This window comes from Podarcis gaigeae, assembly GCF_964106915.1.
Source record: "Podarcis gaigeae genome assembly, chromosome: 12".
Lineage (NCBI taxonomy): Eukaryota > Metazoa > Chordata > Lepidosauria > Squamata > Lacertidae > Podarcis > Podarcis gaigeae.
Window position 1 is genome coordinate 27932745 of NC_139688.1, and position 25352 is coordinate 27958096.

Consider the following 25352-nt stretch of genomic DNA (forward strand, 5'->3'; position numbering starts at 1 on the left):
TGGATCAGTGTCAAAATCTATTTTAACAGTTACTACACTCCAAACAACACTCCCCCCCAAGAGACTCAGTCTCCACAAAACATTAATGGTAATCGCTATATTTTTTTGGTGAATGTTCAAAACTGGATAAGATTCTAGAAGGCTACTTTGAACGATGTTCCCTTAGCATACAAGCCTAATGGAAAGGGAAAATTAAGTCCAATGCAAATGGAGAGACTAATGATGATAAATTGGAAGAAAATACCTTCTCCATCAAGATGCCAGAAGAAACACAATGGCAAACACTATAGAAGCCAGGTCAGTCTGCCCTTGCCTTATTAAGCGTGCTGATCTTTAAAACACTGATCACATATTGTGCTTACTGACAGAGCTTAAATGTAGATTTACAGATTCCTGAAATCCACTTAAGCTTCTAGGTTTCTGCCTGCCAGATTGTTTCCTAAATTCTGTGACTCATTTAGTGACAGCAGATGAACAGCAAAGATCTTATCGCCATGCAGAGCTGCTGGTAATATGGAGGAAATAAGAGAGATTCCTATAGCAGAAGGAGGGCAGGCCCCTGGTGTGGTGGGTTACTCAATCAGTTTTCTGCTGGCCATTGTCTTCTCTACTACCATGGTTACTAGCCATTACAACTATGTTCTGCCTCCATGGTTGGAGACTATAATGCTTCTGAACACCAGCTGCTGGAAGCCACTGAAAGGACCAGTGGTCTTGTGCTCAGGTTCTGCTTGTGCATTACCCACAGACTTCTGGTTGGCCACTGTTAGAAAAAGGATGCTGGACTACATGGGCCATTGGCCTGATCCAGCAAGTTCTTCTTATTTTCTCACAATAACCCTCCTCATGGGGTTCTGTATCTTTCTTCTTGGAGGGTAGTAGTGGAAGGAAACAGCTTGGGTGATTCTGAGGGCGGGGGAAGAGTTGGCTGGCAAAAGTAAGTAATGTTCTTTTCAGACACCCATCCTGTGCTCCTGACTGCAATCTCCCCTAGCTGCTTTTCATTTAAAAAGGAGAGGAAATCTATATGGCAGGACATGTAATGTGTAATTTGACCTTTGACTTTCACCACTGTGTTGTAGGTAGACTCCCGGCGGTAACTTAATGGTAAGTCGCTTTCTCCAGTTTACCCCACAGAGTTATTGTGAGGTTAGAATGGGATAACGTCATGTGTGCCACCCTGAATGGGATAGAATTTTATAAATTGATGCTGCTATTATTCATTCATTCATTAGTTACACAAAAAACACCTAATACAGCCTAGTAACAAACAGTTAAATGTGTGTATTTGTGTGTGAAAGAGAGACTCAGCCTAACCTCTAAAAATAATTATCACAAGCATCAGAACCACTCCCCACTCCAACCACCGTAAACACAATCACCACTAAAACTGATCAGACTACTTCTACCTGTGGGTGAACTTGGAGGAAGGCCTCTGAAGATGACATTAAAACCATACAGGCTCATACAGGAAGAGAAGTATTGGGGTCTTGAGCCATGTAAGGCCTATCAGTTAAAACCAGCACTTTGAATTGGGCCCAGAAACTGATCAGAAACTAATGCAGGTGGATGCTCAGACTGTCTCATCCCTCTTAGCCTTCTGACCACAGTATTCTGCCACAGCTGCAGTTTCTGAACCATTCTAAAGGCAGTTCCATGTAAAATGCATTGTAGCAATTTGTGGGTTTCCTGGAACACAAGACCACCGAAGACTTGTTATCCACACCCAAGTAGGGGCATAGCCGGGTGCCAACCTAAGCTGGAGCAATGAATCTAAGAGCTCCTCACTACCACAAGATATGGCAGTATGAAGATTGAACCAAGAGGAAGAGGAAACAAAGCGAAGAGGAATGAGGGGAAAGGAGGAGTAGAAAATCTAATAACTGTTTGCAGTTTTGTCAGTCTGATTCTTTGCCCAGCAGAGAAGTTAAGAGCCCATCCCCTGGATTCCTATATGGCCAGGCAGATGTCATCCACAAGAGGTGAGGGTTGCTACCAGCTATTCGCTGGCAGAAACCTTATAGCAATTTTCTATACTTCTATGTGAACACTAAATCTTTGCATTCAAATACAAGTGGATTCTGTGAAGGCTAACGAATGCTAACTGGGATATAAAAGGGACTATCTTTTAAACTTTGCCTTGCAAAGGATTCACTAAAACAGATCAAAAGTAATTGTAATTGGGGAACAGCAAAGTCCTGCTGAGTCATGCCTCATTACCAACCCGGTTTCAAATATATATATATATATCCCCTATATGGATTCAAATAATGACCTGTCGTGCTAAAAGACTCAGTATGGCACTTTTCAAAAGAATATAAAAATATTACACTTTTTCTAATTTCACTCTGAGGGATTGTTTAACATTTCCTTTCTAATGCTACTCAAGAGAATTGATTATTATTATTATCATCATTGTCCATTATATCACACTTTTTAGTTGCTTTTCTTTGCAAACTGTAACCCAAAACAACCTTAATATATGCTTAACCCTTGCACTGAAATAAAGGGCAAATAGATTTCAATTCGCTTTTTCTCATTGATCTATTTCAATTTCAACAGTCTTCTAGACAGTTTTAGGTTGGTTCTAGTACAGCTCAAGTTATTCTGAGCTAGGGTGTAGTGTGTATTAAATCTGCAAGTAATATCAAAAGGAGCTGGAAATTGAACCAAAGAAGACTGGGGTAATGTTATTAGCAATGTTCTAAAAAACCTAGTAAAGTCTCATTTGCACAGCATTGCAGTAGAACAGGGGTGGAAAACCTATGGCCTTTCATTTGCTACAGGACTACAACTCCCATCATCCCTGACCACTGGCCATGGCGGCTAGGACTAGCACCCAACAACATTTGGAAGGCTACAGGGTCACCCACGCATGCCAAGGACTCAGAATAGAACTGCCAAGGTGACAAACGTTTTAGAAGATATATTTTTTTAATGTGATAGAAGCCTAAAGTGATCTGGTATGTTTTATGTAATTTAAAAAAAATATGGAAGGGGCAACGTTTTTTAAATATAGCAGAAATATTACAACAAGGATGGAAAACTCAGAATTACAAAATAAAAAGGATGGCGTGTCAGATAAGATAAAGAAGTTGAAAAACTTCCCTCCAGTTAAGAGCGATAAGAGCAGTTAATTAATGCAATTCCCTTTGTAGAGAGGATGTGACAACAGAGAAGGGTATGTATAATTAGCAGAAAGTCTTGTGGGAATCCCCCCCCCCCAATTCCCGCTCTCTGGCTGAACCTAAATTCTCAGCTGGAGTCACTTTACTGCAAATGGGGACAGATCAAAATAGCTCTCAGAAGCAGTGGGAGAGTGATAAGGGTTTGCTCAGCTTATCTGACGTGCCACAGAGACAAGAGAATGCTTTTGCTGAGAACAGCATGGCTGGAGATCTTTTCTGACTTGGGGACTTTGAAGAGCAGGATGAAAATATATCTGTATGAAGCTCATCAAACAAATGAATGTGAGCAGAAGGTATATGGAAAAATAATAGTAAGAAAAAGGCTCTGATCCAGGCAACGTCAGTTGTGTCCAATGGAAAACAACGTTCCTTAAACTAGTCAGGATTAACTTTATTTTCTTCTTCACCCTAAGGCTGCTGGGCAGGTTACATAAACTAAGATCCCATAAGAAAAGAATAGTCAACAATCCATTCAACTATTTTAATAAAGGAACTAAAAACACCATTTGCAAGGTGGACAACTAAAAATGTGTTATGAATTTGGGGGTGCAAGACCGTCTAACTTTCAGATCATGCCAGTGCCTGTGATAGTTAGATTCATGCATGTAATTAAGTGTCAAAAGTCAATTAAGTCAAGACTAGCCTCCTGCATGAGGTGTTTAATTACGCTTGCTTTAAAAACTAAGTGTCAGACTACCTAGAGGTTAGAATCGAAGGAACCATAGTATTCTAGGCACAGTGCATTTTACATTGTAATCCTAGCCAAATTAACAAGCATTAATAAAGTCAGGCAAACTTCAAAGCCCCTTTTTTTGAGAGCAGGAGAGCAGGTACCTGTCTTAAAGCTCTCCACACTTAGTCGCTTAAAAGAGATGCATGGATCAAGGCAGATCTGGTTTTCTAGATCCATTTCAATTGGAGTTTAGGACCACTTTTGGCACAGAAACTGCTGTGATCACCCAATACGACAACCTTAGTTGGGAGAGAGATGGTGCGGGGGGAATGTGTCCCTGTTAATACTCCTCAACCTCTCAGTGGCTTTCAATACCATTGGCTATGGGCCTGTCTGGAGTGACTGTCTGAGTTGGGGGTGGGTGGCACTGCTTTGTGATGGTTCCACAGATACTGGTGCTTGAGGAGCACTCTTCAGTCTCATGGAGCCTTCAATGTGTGGTTCCTGTGGGTTCTTTTCTATCCTCTATGCTGTTTAACATCTACATGAAGCCGGTGAGTGGGTTTATCCAGAGTTTTAGAGTATGTGGTCAGCGATATGCTGATGACACACATACCTACTTCTCCTTTTCATCTACAGGTGAGGCAGTGGATGTGCTGGACCCTTGTCTTGTTTCGGCAATGAACTAGACAAGAGTCAACAAACTGAAGCTCAATCCAGATAAGACACAGGCACTGTTAGTGGGTGGTTCCCTACACCGGATAGATGGGAGGTGGTCTGCTTTTGATGGGGTTACCCACTCCCTCTAAAGGAGTGAGTATGAAACTTGAGGGCATTCCTGAATCCTCTGCTGTTGCTTGGCTCAGGCTACTGAGTGCTTTCCATCAGCTTTGGCTGGTGGTCCAGTTGCACCCCTATCTGGACAGAGATAGCCACATGCACCTCTATGGGGGAAGGAGTTTACTGCTTTGGGGCTGCCACAGAGAAAGCTCTTTTACTGCCTCCCCTGCAGATGAGGGCTGCGACACTCCCCACAGATCCCTGAGGGCTGTGGCACTACCACCAAGACCTCTTCCATTGATCAGGATATCCAAACTGGTACATATTTGTTCCACTGGTCATGGTAGGACTTAGCTGTGACTAGCTTGGTCTGAAAACCTTTAACAAATGCTATCAATTTCAATTACCTTTAACTTCTTTTTATCTTTCTCTGAGGAAAATCTAGGTGCACCGTGATCTATTATAGATGCCTGTCTATTTCTCAAGATAGAGTAAGGTCACATCTCAGCCCTGTCTGCTGAAGGTTTCTGCCAATAGACTGCAGGTCAGCACTATGTCAGAAATTCACACCTGAATTATTCAGGTATTTGAGGTGGCCCTGGCTGCCCTTTAGGAATTGCAACAAGCTCCTTGCAAGATGTTTGGCTTCAGCTACATCCAGTGTTGGGTTGGTGGTGGGGAGGGAGAACACCACAGTGTTTTTAAATCACTGAAGTAAAAACGCAGTTCAGACTGAGATCTCTAGTTTATTTTCATGGGCCTAGGATTCAGCCTTGCTACGAGAAAAGGGTTTTTTTAAAAACCGTTCTCAAAGGCATTGTGAGGCAGTGTAACAAATGTTTCCTGCTGAATTTCAATTGGGAAAAAGTGAACATTTACCTAGTAAAAACAAACAAAAACGGAAGTACATATTTCTGTCTGTACAGCACTATCCTTTCCCTTTCTCGTCTGTGTACTCATTTCAGCTGCACCCTCAGGTAATACAGAAAAATCAATTTTGTCTTTTGTTCCATAAATTACACAGGAATTTCTCTTTGCACTTTAACAGAACAAACTGCAGTGCTTTCTCTCTGTCCTCTCATTCTCACCTCTTTGTACAAAAAACTCCATTAGAATTGAGCTACAGTGACATACTAATTGTAATAATTGTTATCAATGTCTACCTGCCATTCCTATCGTTGTTTTATTTAATTTCTTACATTTCCATTTCTTTCCTCTAAGGAGCTCAAAGTGGTGTGCATGGTTCTCCCGATACCCATTTTATCCTCACAACAACCCTGTGAGGTAGGTTGGGCTGAAAGACTGTCCAACGCTCACTCAAGGTAATGTATATCAATTGACCAATGCATTACTGCTCTTCTTTGGCAGAGGTGGGAACAGAGAAAGGATGCAGTCCATCATATTTGCCTGAAATTTATAACATGCTCTGAGCTTTAGGCTCTTCTTTGTGGATTAACAAAGCTATGTCTCAAATTTTAAATTCATGATTACATTTTATTTGGATGGCATGCATGCCTATGGTATGGAAAGGCAATTATATATATGAGCTTCTCAAACCATATAATCAGAAAAAACCTCTATACAGTTTGGGAAAAATATAAAAAACCTATTAGAAAGAAAAACATTGCTGTGTTTATCACTGACAGAAGTCCTCTCAAGAAAAAAAAAATTAACACAGAAACAAACTAGAGTACATATAGAGATCTTCTAAATCTCATTGGGGAGGAATACAAACTGAAAGAATATGACGAGATAAAAGACCAAATGACAGATTGGTTAAGTTATTACCAGTTAAGGGCAAAATTTAAATTAGACAAAATATACAGTTTTTGCTGGAAAGACCTCACAGTTTGAAGATATTAAGATCCAATGCCTAAAGAGAAGTCAATGAATGTTTTCTGATTTTTTTGTCGATTATTTAAAATCTTTGAAAGGAAAGATTTCTCTTTGTTGTATCATTTTTGTTGATGCTTTGTTGATGTGGAATGCTATCAGAAAATCAAAAATGTATAATTTATTACTTGAGTGGGAGACTATGGAGGAAACAGTAAAATCTACAATGATAAGTTGGGCTAGGGACGTTGGACACAATATAGATTTTATACTATGGGAACAACTGTGGAAAGTAAATATAAGATTTACGGCATGCTATACGTTAAGAGAAAAGTTTATGAAGGTGCAGCATAGGTGGTATCTGACACCCAACAGATTAGCAAAAATGTCAAAATCAATAAAAGGTAACTGTTAGAAGTGTAAAACAACAGAAGGAAGCTTCTACGACATGTGATGGTCATGTAGCATAATTAAAAATTATTGGGAAATGATTTATACTGAACTTAAAATATGTTTTAAAAATCTTTTGTTAAAAACCCAGTAGTGCTACTGTTAGGGCTAAAAACTACAGAAGTTTCCAAAAGAGAAAGCAATTTGTTTCTATATGCTACAACGGCCGGCTGTGTATTATTAGCACCAAAATGGAAAACAGATAAAGTGCCAAGAAAAGAAGACTGGCATATTAAACTGTTAGAATGTGCAGAGTTAGCAGGGATGACCACTAGAATAAGAAATCAAAACGATCTAAGATATAAAGAAGACTGGAAACTATTTACAGAATATATGGAAAAGAACTATAAGCAAACAATTTACCTAGCAGGATGGTAACTTTTTCAGCAGAGTAAGACATCAATAAAGTATATAAAAGTGGCCACAATAGACGAGGTGAACTAACAAAACATGATGAAAATGGGGCTAAAAGGAACCATAGAAGAAGAGGAGAAGTCAATGAATGTTTTCTGATTTTTTTGTCGATTATTTAAAATCTTTGAAAGGAAAGATTTCTCTTTGTTGTATCATTTTGTTGATGCTTTGTTGATGTGGAATGCTATCAGAAAATCAAATAAATAAAATATGGAAAAAGAACAAAGCTATGTCTTAGAAACCCAGGAAGCTACATGATATATCTAGTCAGATTTTTACTCCATCTAGCCCTGTATTGTCTACTCTGATTGCAGTTGCTCTCTAGGGCAGTGGTGGAGAACCTCTAGCATGTGGGTCTCATGAGGCCTGCTAGGCCTCCATCTGCCCTACGTGATATCAAATGTGGGATCATAAAAGGTCTGGAAACCCAGCCTTATGAGGAATGTTTGAGGGAATTGGGTATGTTTAGCCTAGTAAAGGGGAGACTGGGATGAGATACGATAGCCATCTTTAAATATCTAAAGGGCTGTCACATGGAGGATGGAGCAAGCTTGTTTTCTCCTGCTCCAGAGGGTAGAACCCAAACCAATGGATTCAAGTTATAAGAAAGCAGATTCTGACTAAAATCAAGAACTTTCTGACAGTGCGAGCTGTTTGATAATGGAATTGACTCCCAAAAGAGGTGGTGGACTTTCCTTCCTTGACAGTTTTTAAGCAGAGGTTGGGTGACCACCTGTCATGGATGCTTTAGTAGAGACTGCTGAACTGCAGGAGGTTGCAGGAGACCTTGGGGTCCCTGTATGGTGCTGATTGGTGGCAGCTCCAAAGCCCTGTGCCAGGTCCCTTGTACAGCACTTTGCAAGCCTCAACAACCATGTCATAATGGCATCAGCTAATTGGCAGGAGGGTGGTCTCACCAACCTGTCAAACTTCACTCACAAGTGGGTGGGAGAGTTAAAGATCTGGCCCACTGGCTGGCTCTCAGGGCAAAGTGATCCACCTCACCGCACTACCTGATCTTTTTAACTGGAGATGCCAGGGATTGATAGGAAGATATATAAACATCCCAAAAGTAAATGAAGGTGAATGCTCAATAAATACTGGAAGCAATCTAACTGCTGTGTAAACTATATGCAAGTAAATCATGATGATTGCTAATAAATAGGTCATCTAGAGAAGGTCTTTTAGATATTTTATTTTTACATATATCCAGAAATAATTGCCTTCCTAAAGTGCCATTACTGCCAGAAGCCTGACATTATTCTCTTTATTTAGAATTTTTACACCCCACTTTGCAGCCCCAAGAGGCTCCTCAAGCAATTTACAAAAGGTTCTCACAATGAAACCCACATTTCACCTTGCATATCTTCAATTTTACCTTGCATATTTATCTTCTGATATCAAAAGTACTTTGATCCAACTATTTGCATAAAAATGGAAACATGGCAGTGGGAACAAATGCAATATACTTTTAGAGAATTCTCAATGGAGGAAAATGTCTCCTAAAACATAACAATTTTCTGTAGCTTAATACATGCAGAGATACAAATGGACCTCTAGTGAACTTAATATGAATCATTGGCCCGTGCATTAACAAAGATGTACAAACATTTGTTGGCTTAAACTAAAGGCTTAGGAAAAATGAGACACCTAACAGCTTTATCCTATAAGGGAATGTGTCAAGCAGCAAAGGGAACTGACTGCATGGAGCACTAAGTAGCACACTGCCATAATAGCAGACATATGTGGCATAGATAGTGGTACCACATATCTACTCAGAAGTCCAATGGACAGAGGATTGTAGCCTAAGGCTGCAATCCTACACACAGTTACCTAGGAGTAAGCTGCGTTGAACTGAGTGGGACTTGAGTGGAAGCAGATAGGCATTGGATCGGGTTGTATTGAAGGTGTTCTTTTTCCTTTCTGAACCACTAAAATTCCTGCAGATGACCATAACCTTATGTGGCTCTTTTTGCAAGACAAATAAGAATATGGGCCAATACCACAGCAATCAGTCTCTCGCCCATGTCCTGTACATTTCACCACCAATCAACAACATGGGGCACATCCTACGGAAAATGTACTCCATAAGGGATGCTACAGGGACATTAGGGGTCTGTGAGGAGTTATAGAATCGGATAAATTAGATACAAGGCTGTTTTGTGGATCAGCCCAACGTTCTTTGCAACATGAAATTTCCCCCTGAACAATAATCCAGGATCTTACTTTAAAGGAAGATTTTGTGATGGCAAGACATTTGTCCTCTTAGCTTTCAGAGCCAAGAGTTCAAAACCCTCCTGTTTGTAACAGATTCTCCACCTAGCAATGTAAAGGAAAGAATACTTACCGGGTCCTTTTTTACCAGGTTTCGATCAGACACTACTGCAATGAGGTGGGCGAGTGTAAACACAGAGTTAAGAACGTAAGAAAGAAACAAATTCTTGTGCAGTGTTATCCTTTGACAGCTGAGGCTCCTGAAAGATACGCACCACAAATTGTAAATTAGTGTTTTGATTCTTATGTCACTTTTTAGCAAGCACATGCTGGCAAGTTTTTTTCTGAAGAATGCAATCTGGCAACAGGCAGTTGGAAACCCATGGCTGGCAAAGAACCCATGGGAGCCAAACATTTTGCTTAAAGATGCATGCTTTCCAAATCACACTTAAAAGGACCTCTCAAACCTGCTTTCTGTCTGAGCCCTATAGGCTCAAACTGTACACTACAGGCAGAAAGGTGCCCTGATACTAAGTGGCATTTTTGTGTACATACAAATTGCAAACAGCAAATGAGGAGATGTTCTTCAGAACACTTAGATGGAAATTACATAATGCCGTAGGAATGGGTAATCAACTAAGCAAGGAATTTTAACCTGGAATTTCCCTGGATGTCAGGGAGATTTGTATTCATATTCTGCATGGTTTTTATTCGTTCTTGGATTCCACAAGAATGAGAGACTTATTTCCTGCTTGATTGTGGCCAACATAATCAAGGAAGTGACCTATTTTTCAAGATTTCCACACTCTACAGCCAAAATTTTACTTGAACTAATCACAAATTATTGTGTCATTAAATCACTAGACTCATTGACACAGAGAACAGCAGTGCTATTGTATGTTTGAACTGGCCATCAGTAGTTGGGATAGTAGAACAACCAAAAAAAGCTCCTACATGTATACTAGAATGTGGACAAAGTGATAGAATTGCTTACATTGAATTTCATCTGCTATTTTGTTGCCCATTCATCCTAGCGTGAAGAGTTCCTTCTGAAGTTCTTTACAACCTGCATTGGAAGTTGCTAGCCTAAATAATTTAGGGTACCCATCCTGTCCACCCAACTTGGCATCCTGATTGCAGATCATTCAGTACACTAAATAGAAGCTGCTGACTTCCTTCCTTTATGACCACTTAATTCTATCCTCTGTTTCCTATTTCTGTAAATAGACTATTGGGGCACATACCCATGTCCTTTCTTATTCATGCTCAGGCTATTCATTTCTGTTTCTGTAATGACTGCAGAAAGCATGAACAGGAATATGCCAGAAGTGGCTCACCAGGTGGGAGGAAATGTAACACTAGCTTCTGAGCAGGTGAATTGCAGTTGCTTACCAGAAGGTGGAGGGACAGAGGCAAGTCTGGAACGTACAAATATCCAGACTATTATTGTCACAAACTATGAAGCAAGTTTCATCAGATGAGCAAACTCAGCAGACAAGCAGTGAACCACCTTTTAGCCCAAGGATCAAAATAAGCCCCATGTTTAGGACCGTATGCTGTTAGTAGAGGCAGTAAAACTAAAAGAATGTTGTTGTTGTTTAAGAAAACATTAAGAAAACACCATGGCTGCAACCATGGGTGAGTAGCCCCTAAACACTGCAGTGAATTTTTCCCTCCTCAAATCACTGAAATGCTCCACACAAATTAGATACCTGCAAATAGGGTAGTGAAATTGGAGGAGACATTTTTATTTAGCCCTCATTTGGAGCAGGAGAGAATTATTTAAGAATAATAAACTGAAGCACTATAACAGCATTCCATGTTGTGCATGAATGGAATGGCCGGTTGCATCGGTACGTCACACAAAACCATGGTTTAGTGAAACAGAACTGAGACTTGGGCTCATGTACTCTCCCCTCTCTTCCTCTTTTGCAGCTGGGAGGAGGATTTTGGCAGCGTTTAATTTCAGTTTCCTTGAATCTTGGCTTGTTGTGTCTGTTGGAACAAGGAATCGCAATTCATTCCAAACCAGTAAGCTTCATAACAAATTATTTCAGAATGGATTATTTTGAAACTAATCATTGTTAGGAATAAAACACGATTCCTCATCTAGGCAGCATGGCAAGCTGAGATTCAGAGAAACTGAAAAGAAACACTGTCAAAGTCCTCCTACCAGACTTGCAAGAGAAGGAGGTGTGGGGAGAAGGGGAGAGTGCAAGTTCTAGGTTCATTGTGTCTCCATTCTGCATGTGCAGTTTACAACAGGTAAGATAATTTATTTGAGCTAGACGTATGTAACCTGGAAGGAAGTCCTACAGAGTACAGTGGGATTTACTTCCAAGTAAACATGCACAGGGTGGCGCTGTAGATCTACTTTGGTAAGGAAAGCAGTAGGCAATCTTCAGTTACACAAAATAGCACATCAGAATTTGTCTGTTTTGAATTGTTTTGCATAATTTCAGGTAGGCATGGTGCTGTACCTTCAATGAGATGGAACAAAATGGAATTTGAATAAGGTTATTTCTAGTCACTGTAGGCTGATGAGCGAATTGTTGCATTGCATGGAACTGAGGATGACTGGTTGCTGTCGTTGAAGAAAAGAAGTCATTGAAGAAAAGAAAGAAAAGAATACTTACTTGAAATGGAAGAAGATTCCCAAGGAAATCAACAGGGAGGTTATAGACAAAGCGTGTCCTACTATAGTCATATAGTAAAGAATGAATACCATCTGAAATTTAAAGAGAAGCAACAAATGGCAATATTTTTGTTTGCTTAGACATCCTTTTGAGACATAGATATTAGATATGTATATTCTCATTTGAAAAATGCTAAAGTTGACGTCCCTCTATGTGTTGAAGATTTAAATGTACATAGATTTAGTTAAAGAGCTATAAGACCATATGTAGTCATGGGTCAGGAAGAACACGTCCCTTCATATTCATTTCTGAGCCTTATCCCATGAATTGTTATAGAATTCTATAACATTTTGGAAGGAAATGGATCAAAACATACAAACTTTATATTACTAAAATAAACCCCTATAGTATGGTACTGATATAGCTATAAGCACGATATGCTTTTGAAGGATGATGTGGCTCATCATGAAGCCAGGTGAACCGAGGAAAATGTTTCCTGCTTCACTCAAGGTACTTCGGGGGCAGTGCGGGGGGGGGGGAGATGCTGGACAGCTACTAGGACTCTAGTCATTCTTCATATAACCAGGTTGAAGCTGGAAGAATTTGTTTCAGCCACTCTCATTGAAACAAAATAATTAAAAACCACAGAGGAAACAGAAATCATTTTTCTACAAAGGGATCACTCTCTTTCTTTCTCTCCCCCCCCCCCCCAATAAATTGCAGTTGGTTTCAGATGCCTGGACTACTTTGATGCTCTACTGCACATCATTTCTATTTTATTTGTCTCTGCATTTAGGATAAATGATTGCCAGAGTTCTCACCGAGAATAGAATATCATTACTTCTTCTTACAAAGGGATACAGATTTCATTAGAATATTAAAAGCCATATTTATCAATCTAATTAGACTTTTCCACAGAATTATGTGCTGAGTATTAGGCCACAGCTAGGTCTAAATGTCACAAACAAAATGGAAAAGTCCTCTAACCAACAGCAGCCTGGGAATTACAGAATGGGAAAAAAGGGGGGCGTGGGAAGGATTATTCCATATCCAGTGATGGGCAAAAAGCTTCAACTGCCGAGTGCCATTCTGGAGGCTGGCACTAGGTGGTGGCAGAGATCCTGGAGCTGCTACCCCAACACGCAGTGCTATGTAGATACATGGCTACTGAGCAGGTAGACTTGTCTAGCACATGCTGATCGCCTTGGTGCTTCTTCCCACATGAAGTGGTGCTCAGTGGTGGAAGCTTGTAGCCCTTTGGCAAAATTCTGCTCTATCTACTGCCATTGCCAGCTTTTTCATACCTTATAATAACTACAATGATGTTATCAGAAGGGTTGGATTAATCAGCAGATGATCCAGGCAGCTGCCAATGGCAAGAGGCACAGTGGGCCCCTGTTATGGGTCTACTCAACTGGTCTACTCAACAGCTGAAATAAACCAGATAAGCAATTTGATCTTCAGTTGCAAAATGGCAGCACGGACCTGTATGGCCATGTTCCTTTGGTAAACAACATTGTTTTAATTTGCAGGAATATGTGCAGCATCAGTGCCAATGTGACAATAGATTATTGTGATCAAATCTAGGTGTGTAAATTTATCATCTCTTATCATATGGATGGAAAGTTGAGAAATGGGCTACATTACAAAACAACCCCCCTCCGCACACCCGGCATATTCCAAAGCTGAGAAAAACAAGCTGAGTGTGCTTGCTCAAGACTCTCTTTGTCTAGATACTACAGGGATTTGCCCTTAGCATCCACAATTAAGTACCAGCTTTAATTTTAAACAATAGTGCACAGAATGTGTCTCTGAGGCCTATGTCATTTGAAACATAGGGAAGGGGCTAGCACTATTTTATATTGCATCCTAAATCGTAGGCAGCAAATGTGTAGGAGTCAAATTTGGATAGTGGCAGCCGTTGCATCAAACTTTAGAAGCCTACCTTACGCTTTTCATTTGTGAAGGAATTGCACCGTGTGTAGTTGGACCAGGTACGATTACTTTCAGGATGCCGGAACCAGGTCCCAGTCTTGTCACAGTATTTTGTTGCTGTTTCTGTGAATTAAAAAGGCAAGAGTTTGTAATTCATACCAGAACCCTACGCCCAGATACCAAACCATGCTAGATCTGGCACATTTCAATAATTTTAGGTCACATTTAAAATAAAGCCGATCTATTTATTCCTTTTCTTCATTTTTTTTTATTTTATAAATAGTGTATTAATTTTCAAGAAAAAGATAAGCATTAACTATACAATTGATTTAGCCCCTTCCCACCTCCCCCCCCAAAAAAACCCCAGAAGACAAATGTGTCAACTTGTCCCATAAATCTATATGTGTAGGTTGGTAGGTGTCAGATATCAGGACATCCATATGAGTATTTTATAAAGGGGTGCCATATTTCAACAAAATCATCTGTATCAGATATATCATTCAAGGCATGAAATCTCTTAGTTAGTTTCTCAGCAATTGTCCATACGTTCTGTTCCCATCTTGTGATATATAGGCGATCAAATCCTTTCTAAAGGTAATTGTGTAGCTACCAAAAGAAAAACGACAAGTTCCTTGTCTAATAATTTGGGAATCTTTGAAGATTGTTAATAAACCTAGGCATAGATTACATCTTGGTTCCTGATTTTGATTATTTCTGTAAAGACCCTTTCCCAAAATGGTGGCACTAATTCACATGTCCATCACATACGAAAAGTTGTGGCAATTACTTTGCACCCTATCCAGCATGCCGAAGAGGATACTTTATCTATATAACTGAGTCTTACAAGTGTTAAATGCCATCTATATATTAACTTAAAAGAATTAAGAGGAGGTGGGTGAGGAAATATGGCGCTGGGAGGGGGTGGAATTATTCTCACAATACCGGCTGTTGAAAGCTATTGAAGCAGTTAAGGGCTGTTTCTGCATAAAGGAACTAGTACAATATAACCTTAGAAATAAGTATTTAATAACTGTAGTAACAAGCACCATATGAAATTGTAAGGTAGATGGGTCCTGATTTCCCTCAGAAATCATAATATGCAATTGACATTTGAGTTTAATACATATAACGTAGGCAATGAATGCATCCTGAATACTAAGCCACTCCATTTGATTCCCCAGGACTATTTATTAAAATAGTCGGAACTATTTATTAAAATACTCCCAGAACAGAAATTCATCTGCAGAACAGGAATATAAATTCATCTAGTATTTTTTTGTTCCGTAGGCACACAGAACAAGGCCCAGAGCTCTGGTGGGCTAGTGTTCTTGGAAAAGTTTTTGGTATATAACATTTAAATAGTATTTTAATATTTAATATTTTTAAATTTGCTTTTTTGGTTGATAATCTGCGTTAACTGCTGGCGGTTTTATAGCGCCGAGATCTGTGTTATGACTATGTGTCCTGTCTTGTATACCTAACCAGGTAGAAAATCTAAGACATATGGCTTAACGATTCTAGTGCTAGACTAGAATTGGGAAGACCTAGGTTCAAGCTGCCACTGGCACATGAAGCTTACTCAGTGACCATGAGCCAGTCACTCTCTCTTAGCTTAACCAATCTTAATAGGAAAGGAAAACCATCAACGCCACTTGGAGCTCCTTGGAGTTGAGGGAGGATACAAGCATAATAAACGAATAAATAAAATAAATAAATGAAACACATTAGGTTATTTTCTAGGAAATTTATGAATGCGGGTGGGGTGGAAGTGTGTAACTTTAATAGCTTTTAAAAGTGGTTCTTTACACTCTCATAATTTCATGAGTCTAAGTATTTATGTAGCTTTGCTCATCTTTATAAATCACATCGATTTCAACGGGAATTGTTAGAGCAGCACATTGCAACACCACACATAACACTATCCAGCAATCACACCAACTAACTAACCTATTATTTATTATTTATTATATTTTTTTTACCAACTAACCTATTAAGAGCAGTTCAAGTTTCGGCAGAATTGTTTGATTCTATCATTCTCTCTGCCCCCCCCCCCCGACTATATCCATCTAAAAATTGGGTTGGTTTCATTTCATTTTCATGACGGTATCCTCCGCTTTTAACGAAAGAAGCGAGCCAAAAACTGAGGGAGACGTGTTCTCTTCCTATGACCAGGAACACAACTTTATATAGAAACACTTGGAATAAGCACACTCCAAGCGGTCCAAAGGAAAAGTCTTTTGGATTAACTACAGCTTCAGCACAACAGCTCTGCGGATCCAGTGTTCAAATGCGAATACGTGCCCAAGCAAAACACAAGAAATGAAAAGAACATTGTCTTTCGGCTGCCCATCAATTTAACTTGCAGATCATCCTAGACTTGCTTTCCTCCTATCTCCTCCATCACATCTGTTGCCAGATACTATCTAGGGCTGGAAAACATCTGAAGTCTTAAACAGAGATTAAAGGTGACTATGTGATAGAACAGAATGTACCAACATTTCACCTAAATGTCCTTGCGCTGTTATCCAAGGGATCATTACATTAACAACATATATTTTTTCTCTTCCAATGGCTGGAGAGGTATATTGCTCCAGCCACTTTGAAAATGCCTGTGACTCCAGGGGGTGGGTGGAGGAGGGAGGGAGAAAATCTTTGGTCTAGTAATTATGAAGCCTAAGCAGTATATCTCTTTTCCCCAGACCCTATTCAACAAGCCTGTCTCACTGGCAATGAGCAAGGATAATCAATCAGACGAAATTTTTTCTGACAACCCTCTGCTCTGTAGCACTATAATAAGGAGCTATATGATAACTTTAACTGCCTCAGTATGGAAGATTTGTCCCAATACACTGTGTAGAAAGGAAGTCTGGTGGGGGCAGTATGTGTATTTGTATTAAACTGTCTACTTCTAATATTGTTGTTGTTTCTTCTGTGGGAAAGGAGGTTGTGGGTCTATACCAGGACTAGGCAATAAAGGGCATGATGTTGCAGCCTTGAACTATGACTGCTTTGGGAGTAAAGGGACCCCTGACTGTTAGGTCCTGTTGCGGACGACTCTGGGGTTGCGGCACTCGTCTCGCTTTACTGGCCGAGGGAGCTGGCGTACAGCTTACAGGTCATGTGGCCAGCATGACTAAGCCACTTCTGGTGAACCAGAGCAGCGCACAGAAATGCCATTTAACTTCCTGTCGGAGCGGTGCCTATTTATCTACTTGCACTTTGATGTGCTTTTGAACTGCTAGGTTGGCAGGAGCAGGGACCGAGCAACGGGAGATCACGCCATCGTGGGGATTCGAACTGCCAACCTTCTGATCGGCAAGTCCTAGGCTCTGTGGTTTAACCCACAGCGCCACCCGCATCCTTGAAAATGCCCCTAGATCTCACTAATTTAACACATAGCACATCCAAGTTATGAAAAGCAGGAAACCATAGAAACACACGTCCTGAAATCTATGACTTTTTTTCCAGAGCACGAACAAATTGGAGTTCAAGACCTGTGCATCCGTACCTAACACATTTCTTTGTTACAGTGAAACCTGCACCATCAAGCGATGACCACCTCCATCAACAAGGACTGGCTTGCCGTCAACTTCAAGTTTCCCCGATTCACCCACTTTTGATTAAATCTTCCAGTGAAGATCAGTCACCTGTGAAGTCCATTTCTAGCCATACGCTAACTTGCCCAACAACTGTGATCTGTGCCTGTGAAACCTGATAAACTGACCTGCAGAGAAGCCTCTCCATTTGAAACAAAAGTTAATGAGCAGGCCAGGGAGGGAAGGGAAGAGTGCCAAATGGAGAAAATGCAGGGGAACAGAGAACGCATGTGTGCACATGGGCATGGGAAAGTGTAAGGCGTTGAAAAATGCTTTGTAATTGATAAATGCATAATACATGTAGACCCCAGAATCTAAATAAGAGTTACTAAACTAAAAAGAAGGACAATGCTGACAATTATCTAAAACAAATATCTATCATCTGTCATCTATCTATCATCTATCATCTATCTATCTAACTATCATCTATCATCTATCTATCTATCTATCTATCTATCTATCTATCTATCATCTATCTATCTATCTATCTATCTATCTATCTATCTAGCTATCATCATCATCTATCATCTATCTATCATCCATCTATCTATCTATCTATCTATCTATCTATCTATCTATCTATCTATCTATCTATCATCTATCATCTATCATCTATCTATATCTATCGTGTATCTATCATCTATTCATCCACAGGTGTGTATGGGGAGTTAGGGATGGGAATCTTATGTTCAGTTCTCTACATTTCTACACGATTCCTTTTTTAAAGTCCTGATGAAAACGTGTCAATATTTTAGTGCTAATTTCTTCTAATATATACATTTTTATATGCAATTTTGCCTAATATTCTTATATTTCCAAAACCATTTCACTATACATAATACATTATTGAATGCTATTTTCACTAATATACACATTCCTGTATGCATACCTTACCACAGTACATGCATTTTTGTATACAGTGGACCCTCAGGTTACGTTACTTTCAGGGAACGAAACTTTCGGGTTGCGAATGCAGCAAACCCGGAAGTATATTCTTCCGGGTTTCACCGCGCGTGTATGAGCAGAAGCGCTCTATCGCACTACACATGTGGACAGAAGCAGACCTCTGCTTACGGATTTTTCAGGGTGCATACAGACCCCTGGAATGAATTACATTCGTATCCAGAGGGTCCACTGTACTTTTACGCCCCTGTAAGATTTGGATGAGTGAGAATTTCAAAGAATAGCTGTGTTTTGGTTTGCTCAATTTTTTTTTTTAAAAAAATGCAAATTTGGTAAGTTCAGCTTGAAATGCAAAACTGAACAAATTTCTCATCTATCTCTCTCTCTCTCCCCCTCTCTCTCACACACACATGAGAAGATTTTGGTTGGATCTGCAATGGTTGTCTTTTGGTGGGGTTAGGGGTTGGTTCAGTTTCTGAATAACAAGTTGAAACGGTTACAAATTCCCTACTTTAGGGGTAGCCACTGTGGTGCCGTCCAGATGTTTTAGGACTCCAACTCCCATCAACCCCAGCCAACATAGCCAATTGTCTAGAGGGTACCATATTTGCTGTCCAGCTCTACAGAACTGCTAATAATCAAAATCCTTGATTTCATGTGTTTTTGGGTCATAGTATTCCTGCTCTCCCCCAGCTTGCGTTTCAGGCTACGTCAGTGGAGGTATAGATGTTCCCACGTAAGTATGCTGGTGTATCACCCATTGAATGCGAGGCCCCAGACAGAACAACCCAGTAGCAACACTGAAAAACCATACAGACTTTCCCCTTAAAATGCTACTTTCAGATTGGCACATCTGGCTGACCACTATGTATTTATTTATTACTTTTGTAGTCCATCTTTGGTTCAAGGAGCGCAGGGTGGCATACATGTTTCTCTTCCCATTTTATCCGCAGAACAACCCAGTGAGGTAGGTTAGGGCTAAGAGACTGTGACTAGCCCAAAGTCGCCCAGTTAATCTGATGGCTCAGCAGGGATTTTAACCGTTGTCTCCCAGGTCCTAGCCTAACACTCTAACCACTACTGCATACTCCCACTCTTTCTTTCTTTTTACACATCTATCTGTCCACACCCACATGTTTGTCAAAGGCTCCAGAATCTATGTAATTGGTTATATGCATCTCAATGAATGACTCATGCAGCAATATGGGGATATAGGCATCAGTGACTTAATAAAGTGGTTTTCTTTTTTCTTTTTTGCTTCTGTTCTTCCAATAACTTTTTAAAAATCTGTCTTGGACTGTAAAATATAGGAGAGAGACCCTGGGAATAATGACATGCATTTTACCAAAATGAACCAGCTCTTTAGCAGCTGCTGTTCAGATCACTACGCCTAAAAATGGAATGATTATAAAAAGCAGACCAGCATATAAAAACAAACAGTGCCACTTCCATTATGCTGGTTTCAAGGGAAGGCATGGATAAGTCAGACAATATACTATAAAGCAAAGGAATTTGCCCAGGCACTGAGTTGATAGGCAGGAAAGCTATGAATATATGTTAATTACAGTCATACCTTGGAAGTCAAACGGAAGCCATTCCGGAAGTCCGTTTGGTTTCCAAAACATTCGAAAACTGAAGCGTACATTCTGATTGGCTGCAGGAAGTTCCTGCAGCCAACCGGAAGCCGCAAAAGCCCCATCAGACATTCAGCTTTCAAAAGAACGTTTGAAAACTGGAACACTTCCAGGTTGGCAATGTTTGGGAGCCAATTGGTTCGGGAGCCAAGGCATTCAAGATCCAAGGTAAGACTGTATTATAGTCCATTTTTAAAAGTTACAACACCACCGTTATTTTGGATAGCTTTCACCTTTCACTTTCAAGCACTAAACACATTCTGCATTCAATGAAGATAAAAGTAAACACTCTACCAGTTGGATCAAAGTCTGGGAAATAATCAGGGCAATTTTGATCAGCAAATTCTCCAGCAGGTGTGTCATCCCAGCAAAGCCATCCATCCCATGTCCGGTTGCAGAATAGTCCTAGAAATTCAGAAAGAATCAAGCTGTATTATTTAAAGGTGGTGGTGGTGAGGAAACCACTGGCCTTCTCTTTTTTCTTTCTTTTGTTAAAAGTTTGTAAGACTCACAGAAACATCTTGTGCTGCTAGTGTTTTTAAACTTGGAAGCACATATTACTCATTGGTACTTCTCACGTTGTATCCTGCCTTTTCTCCAAAAAGGTTAGGATAGCACCCATGGGGATTACCTGTTTTTTTATCCTCTTTACAACCCTGTGAGGTAGTTAGACTGCAAGAATATGACTTGGGCACACCTAATTCCATCCTTAGAACAATCTCACGAGGTGGTTAGGCTGAAAGACAAGTTCACTCTGGAACCTTTGGGGCTGAGTCCACTTCATCAGATGCATGAAAGCTTAGAGGTGTAGATACACAGATTGTATCTATGCCTATAATTTCAAAGGTGTTGGGATTAAAGCTACAACACTTGCAATAAGTTACATGACCCAGTTGGGGGTGACAGATAGAAAGGCAATCTATTCTTCCCTCTCGGATTCCTCCTTAGTAATGGCTTATTCAAAGGCATAGGAAGGTCAAGTGGTACCCGGTGCGGAAAATTTCTTGTCACCCCCCCACTGGTTTGTTTTTTTTTTTGCCTGCAAAATGGTTTTACGTTATTTCATATTTTCTAACAAAGGAATAATAATAATAAACAACTTTTATTTATATCCTACCCTCCCCAGCCGAAGTCGGGCTCAGGGCTGCTAACATCAGATACATAAAATTGGTATAAAATCAAACTAGAATTAAATTACCTCCTAAAAACATGTCAAAATCAAATTAAAGTCTCGTTAGATGGCTTTCAGCAGGGATAGGGTTGGGAACAGTAAGTGCTCCACTGAATTGAAATTTCAGCCTTTACAACATAGGAAAATGGCCAAGTAAACAGCTATTTTTGTGGAGGGTCAAGATATTAACTGATATATATGAAATTTCATATATAGCTATATAATCCCGAGTGTAGTAAGATAAGACCTTTGGAGCAGGCATTTTTTTAAAAAAAGTTTTTTTATGAACTGCCCTAGTAGGGCAGTAATTGTTCCTTGATAATTTGTCACCCCCCTCCATGATGGAACCTGGGGTAGACCACCCCCCGCCCCCCTTCCTACGCCCCTGGGCTTATTGACATTTAACTTTCTTTTGGGGGGCATTCCTTCTTTCTGCTCCACATTGAGATAGTTCATAGCATGTGTTAGTGGTAACCTCTGGACTCCATGCTGGCTTCATGTGAGCTTACTATGATTAATATGCCTTAGGTTTCTTTATCTTTTCAACTAGCTGCCTTATCAGACTACCGTATTTACACAAAGGTAATGCACACCTTTTTTGGACAAATTATGTCACAAAAATTAGGGTGCGCATTAGATTTGACGGCACATTTACATTCACCAGCAAATCCTTTTTTGGTTTCAAGGTTTTGAAAATCGAGGTGTGCATTAGATTCGATGGCGCTTTAGATTCACGTAGATAGGGTACTTATTTCTGCATTCTGCTGTGATATATACAAACTCCAACAAAATGGAGACTCTAACATGAAACCAAATTCATCAAGAAGCTCAGTGCTATCACCTGTGGCTTGAACTGTGACAAAGGGTTTTTTAAAAAATTATTACATTATATGTGTCAAGAAGCTTACCAATGTCAGGATCGCCATGTTATCATCAGCATCTGCTTTTGTGAATGACCACTGAGAATAATGTAAATAATGTGGTCCTTCAATGAAGGGTGGCACATAAATAAATAAAATAAAATCAATGCCACTGCCTGTATTTTCTGCATATAATTTCCTTCATACAGTTTTACAACCCCTTTCTCCAAACCATGTTACGTAATTATTCTGTAACTTGGGGTAATACTTCATGCATCTGATGAAGTTGACCCTACTTCTTTAAAGCTTATTCCATAATAAAACCTATTAGTTTCCAAGGTGCCACAAAGCTCTTTGTTGTTTTTATTGCCGCCTCCTCTCAGCCTCCTCTCTGAAAGTTCATAAAGAAACATAACAGTCAGAATAACGGCTGCTTGTAGATTTTAGGCGATGACAAAAGGTACAGAAACTTGGCAATGATTACGGAAGAAAATTGAACTTCTCTGCTTGTAGACAAGAAAACATTCCAAGGCAGATACTGTTGTACTTGAAAACAACAATATTTTTTTAAAAAACTTTGTAGCTGTGTTAAGTTTTCCCTTTTCCAAGTGCATTTTTCTCATTATGTGTAAGCATATGATTTCCCCTTAGAAATACAGAGGTTCTAAAATATTTGTTCAGATTATTAATAAATCCTAACAGCATTTCAATAACAGCACTGTGGTTTTGAATCTAACAACACCCTTCCCCAGAAAATAATCTTTCTTTTCAACAAATACTCAGTTTTCACTCCATTTTGGGATATATTTTCTATGAGATGAAATCAGTGGGAAAGATCAGCAGGAGAACCCACCTGCAATGAAAACACGGCAGGGTGGGATACATTAGAGGTCTTGTTTTTAATTTTGCAAACATTTGCCATTCTGTAAAATGAGAAACAGTTGCATTTTTCAATACACTACACCAAGTTTCTCACCCAGGGGAAATAAGTATTTGTCCCTCCCCTCCCCTGGATATTATTCTTGTTTTATGAAAAAGAGTAAACCAATGTTTATTTCAATATTGTGTTATTTTGGGAAGGAATTACCTTCTTATTTGTTATCCCCAGTTATTTGTCTCATTAAAATAATCACTGTTTTTCTGACGCTTTCCCCCCCTATCCAGAAAAGTCTCTTCAGTTTAGTTTTATGCAATGCAGTCTTGACTGTGGCGTTTGAAATTGACAGCGATGTAATAAAACTAAATGGTCACTTCCAGTTACACAGAATTCATTCTCTGGCTCAAAATGCATTGAGCATTTAAAACAGTATCAAACCCAGCCAGATGGGTGGGGTATAAATAATAGATTATTATTATTAAAAATTATTATAATGGCCTTCCCCCCAAACACCCTGGGGCCTGTAGTTTGTCGAGGATGCTAAGGATTCTTGGGGACCCCTATTCTCCTCCCAGAGCTAAAATTCTCAGAGTTGCTTTGAAAGAGGGATTGGTTGTTCAACAATAGTGGGAACTGTAGCTCTGTGAAGGGAATGTGAAGCTAGTATCTCTATTCTACACATACCAAATGGAAACAAGTCTCTTATATTCAGTGGTATTTACTTCTAAGAAACTGACTTGCTGTCAAGCCCTTAGTGTGAGAGCGGGGATATGACTGACATGGTCAAGCTCAAAGGCCTTTTGGCATATGTGCACAATTAAACTGCCCAAAGACAGCACACTTCTCGTGGTTCCTTTTTTTCTGAAGCCTCAGATTAACCAGAAATGCAGTTTTCCCTGAGGCAGTCAGATGTTGCCTGGAGCAGATCGGCTGCTATCCCTTCAAGTTGCCAGGCATTTTATTTTATTGTTGCAATGTGCTGAGTGGGGTGAAAACTTGCTAAGAGGAAGCTTTTAATTAAAGGCACAGTAGTCCTTTAATTCCTGCCCACATTCAACAAACTTTGCATGTCCACCCTCAGCAAGATAAGCGCTGCAGTTGCATTTTCTTTTCTTTTTTAAAAGAAAGACCCTGCCACAACTCAGGTCTGAGGGGGAAAAAAACAACACAGAAAACACAGGAATGTAATGATCTGGCAAGTTTGCCACCCACGTTCTCTGTAAAGCATGGTGAACTTATGATGTCAACTCCTTAAAAGGCTAGTGGAGAAGCAAGAGCCAGCAGACAACTTGGTTTCATCAACAAGCCTGTTTTGAAGACATCTTGCTTCACTGGATGTATCCAGCTCAGTTCCAAAATTAAGTTCTCGGAGGTGTTGTAGGAAAGCTATTCCAAATCTCTCTCCCCTCTCCCCCCCCCCCCCATTTTGGAAGCTGATATATCCATTTGCTTTTGTGGGCATTCACACAGGTTATTTTTATGTTTTTTCATGGTAGTATTTCAGAAATGCATTAAAGTAATTTTAAAGCATCTGTCTTTTCCTTACCTTTTTTCTTGTAAGGAGGCTGCCTGTTCATCCTCTCATAGCATTTGAACTGGGAATCTACTATCTTCTGGCGTATTGCTGAATGTTCAGTTTCTATAGGCTCTAATGTGGGATCAGTATAACTTACAGTAGAAGAGAGACTTGGAGCCATTCTCTGTGCAAAGAGGAAAAACTGTTAATGGATGCGAGTAAAACCAGGAGAGTAAGATCAAAAACACGAGGTGCCCATCATTCTTACTTTTATCTCATTGTATACTTAAATGTTGCTATGGAGATTTTGATGTTTTGCTTGCAAAAACATGTAGTACTTTCTCTCCAGGACATACAAAACACAGGATTAAATATGGCTGTGCAAAGGACTGCTTGCTTTGATTATAAGAGTTTTTATTGCTTCTCCCTATGGGGAAGCAATCTGTGTGGCAACTGCAGCTAAATGGAATGGAAGCTGAACAGTGGTAAGGCATAGTGAATTTCACACACACAATTCCATACTGCAAATACATTTTGGGGGGAAATGGAAGCCCACTGTGAGTCTCCAAATCTTCCCATTGGCAAAAATTGAGTTCACACATTTAAATGTTGTCATTAGGTATTTCCCTAACACCAATGACTGAACTAGAGCCAGTGTGGTGTAGTGGTTAA

General features: G+C 39.8%; 1 protein-coding gene across 4 annotated transcripts in view; it reads right to left on the reverse strand.

The window, feature by feature from the left end:
• CALCR (calcitonin receptor) overlaps positions 1 to 25352 on the reverse strand; it is a 144327-nt gene that overhangs the window by 37800 nt on the left and 81175 nt on the right. For all 4 annotated transcript variants that reach the window (XM_083705354.1, XM_083705353.1, XM_083705355.1 and 1 more), the window contains 5 exons: positions 24711 to 24864; positions 20551 to 20661; positions 14134 to 14246; positions 12189 to 12280; positions 9686 to 9812 (listed from right to left, as the gene is read on the reverse strand). In XM_083705354.1, coding sequence (XP_083561480.1) covers positions 9686 to 9812; positions 12189 to 12280; positions 14134 to 14246; positions 20551 to 20661; positions 24711 to 24864 — 597 coding nt within the window. The remainder of the gene's footprint in view (positions 1 to 9685; positions 9813 to 12188; positions 12281 to 14133; positions 14247 to 20550; positions 20662 to 24710; positions 24865 to 25352) is intronic.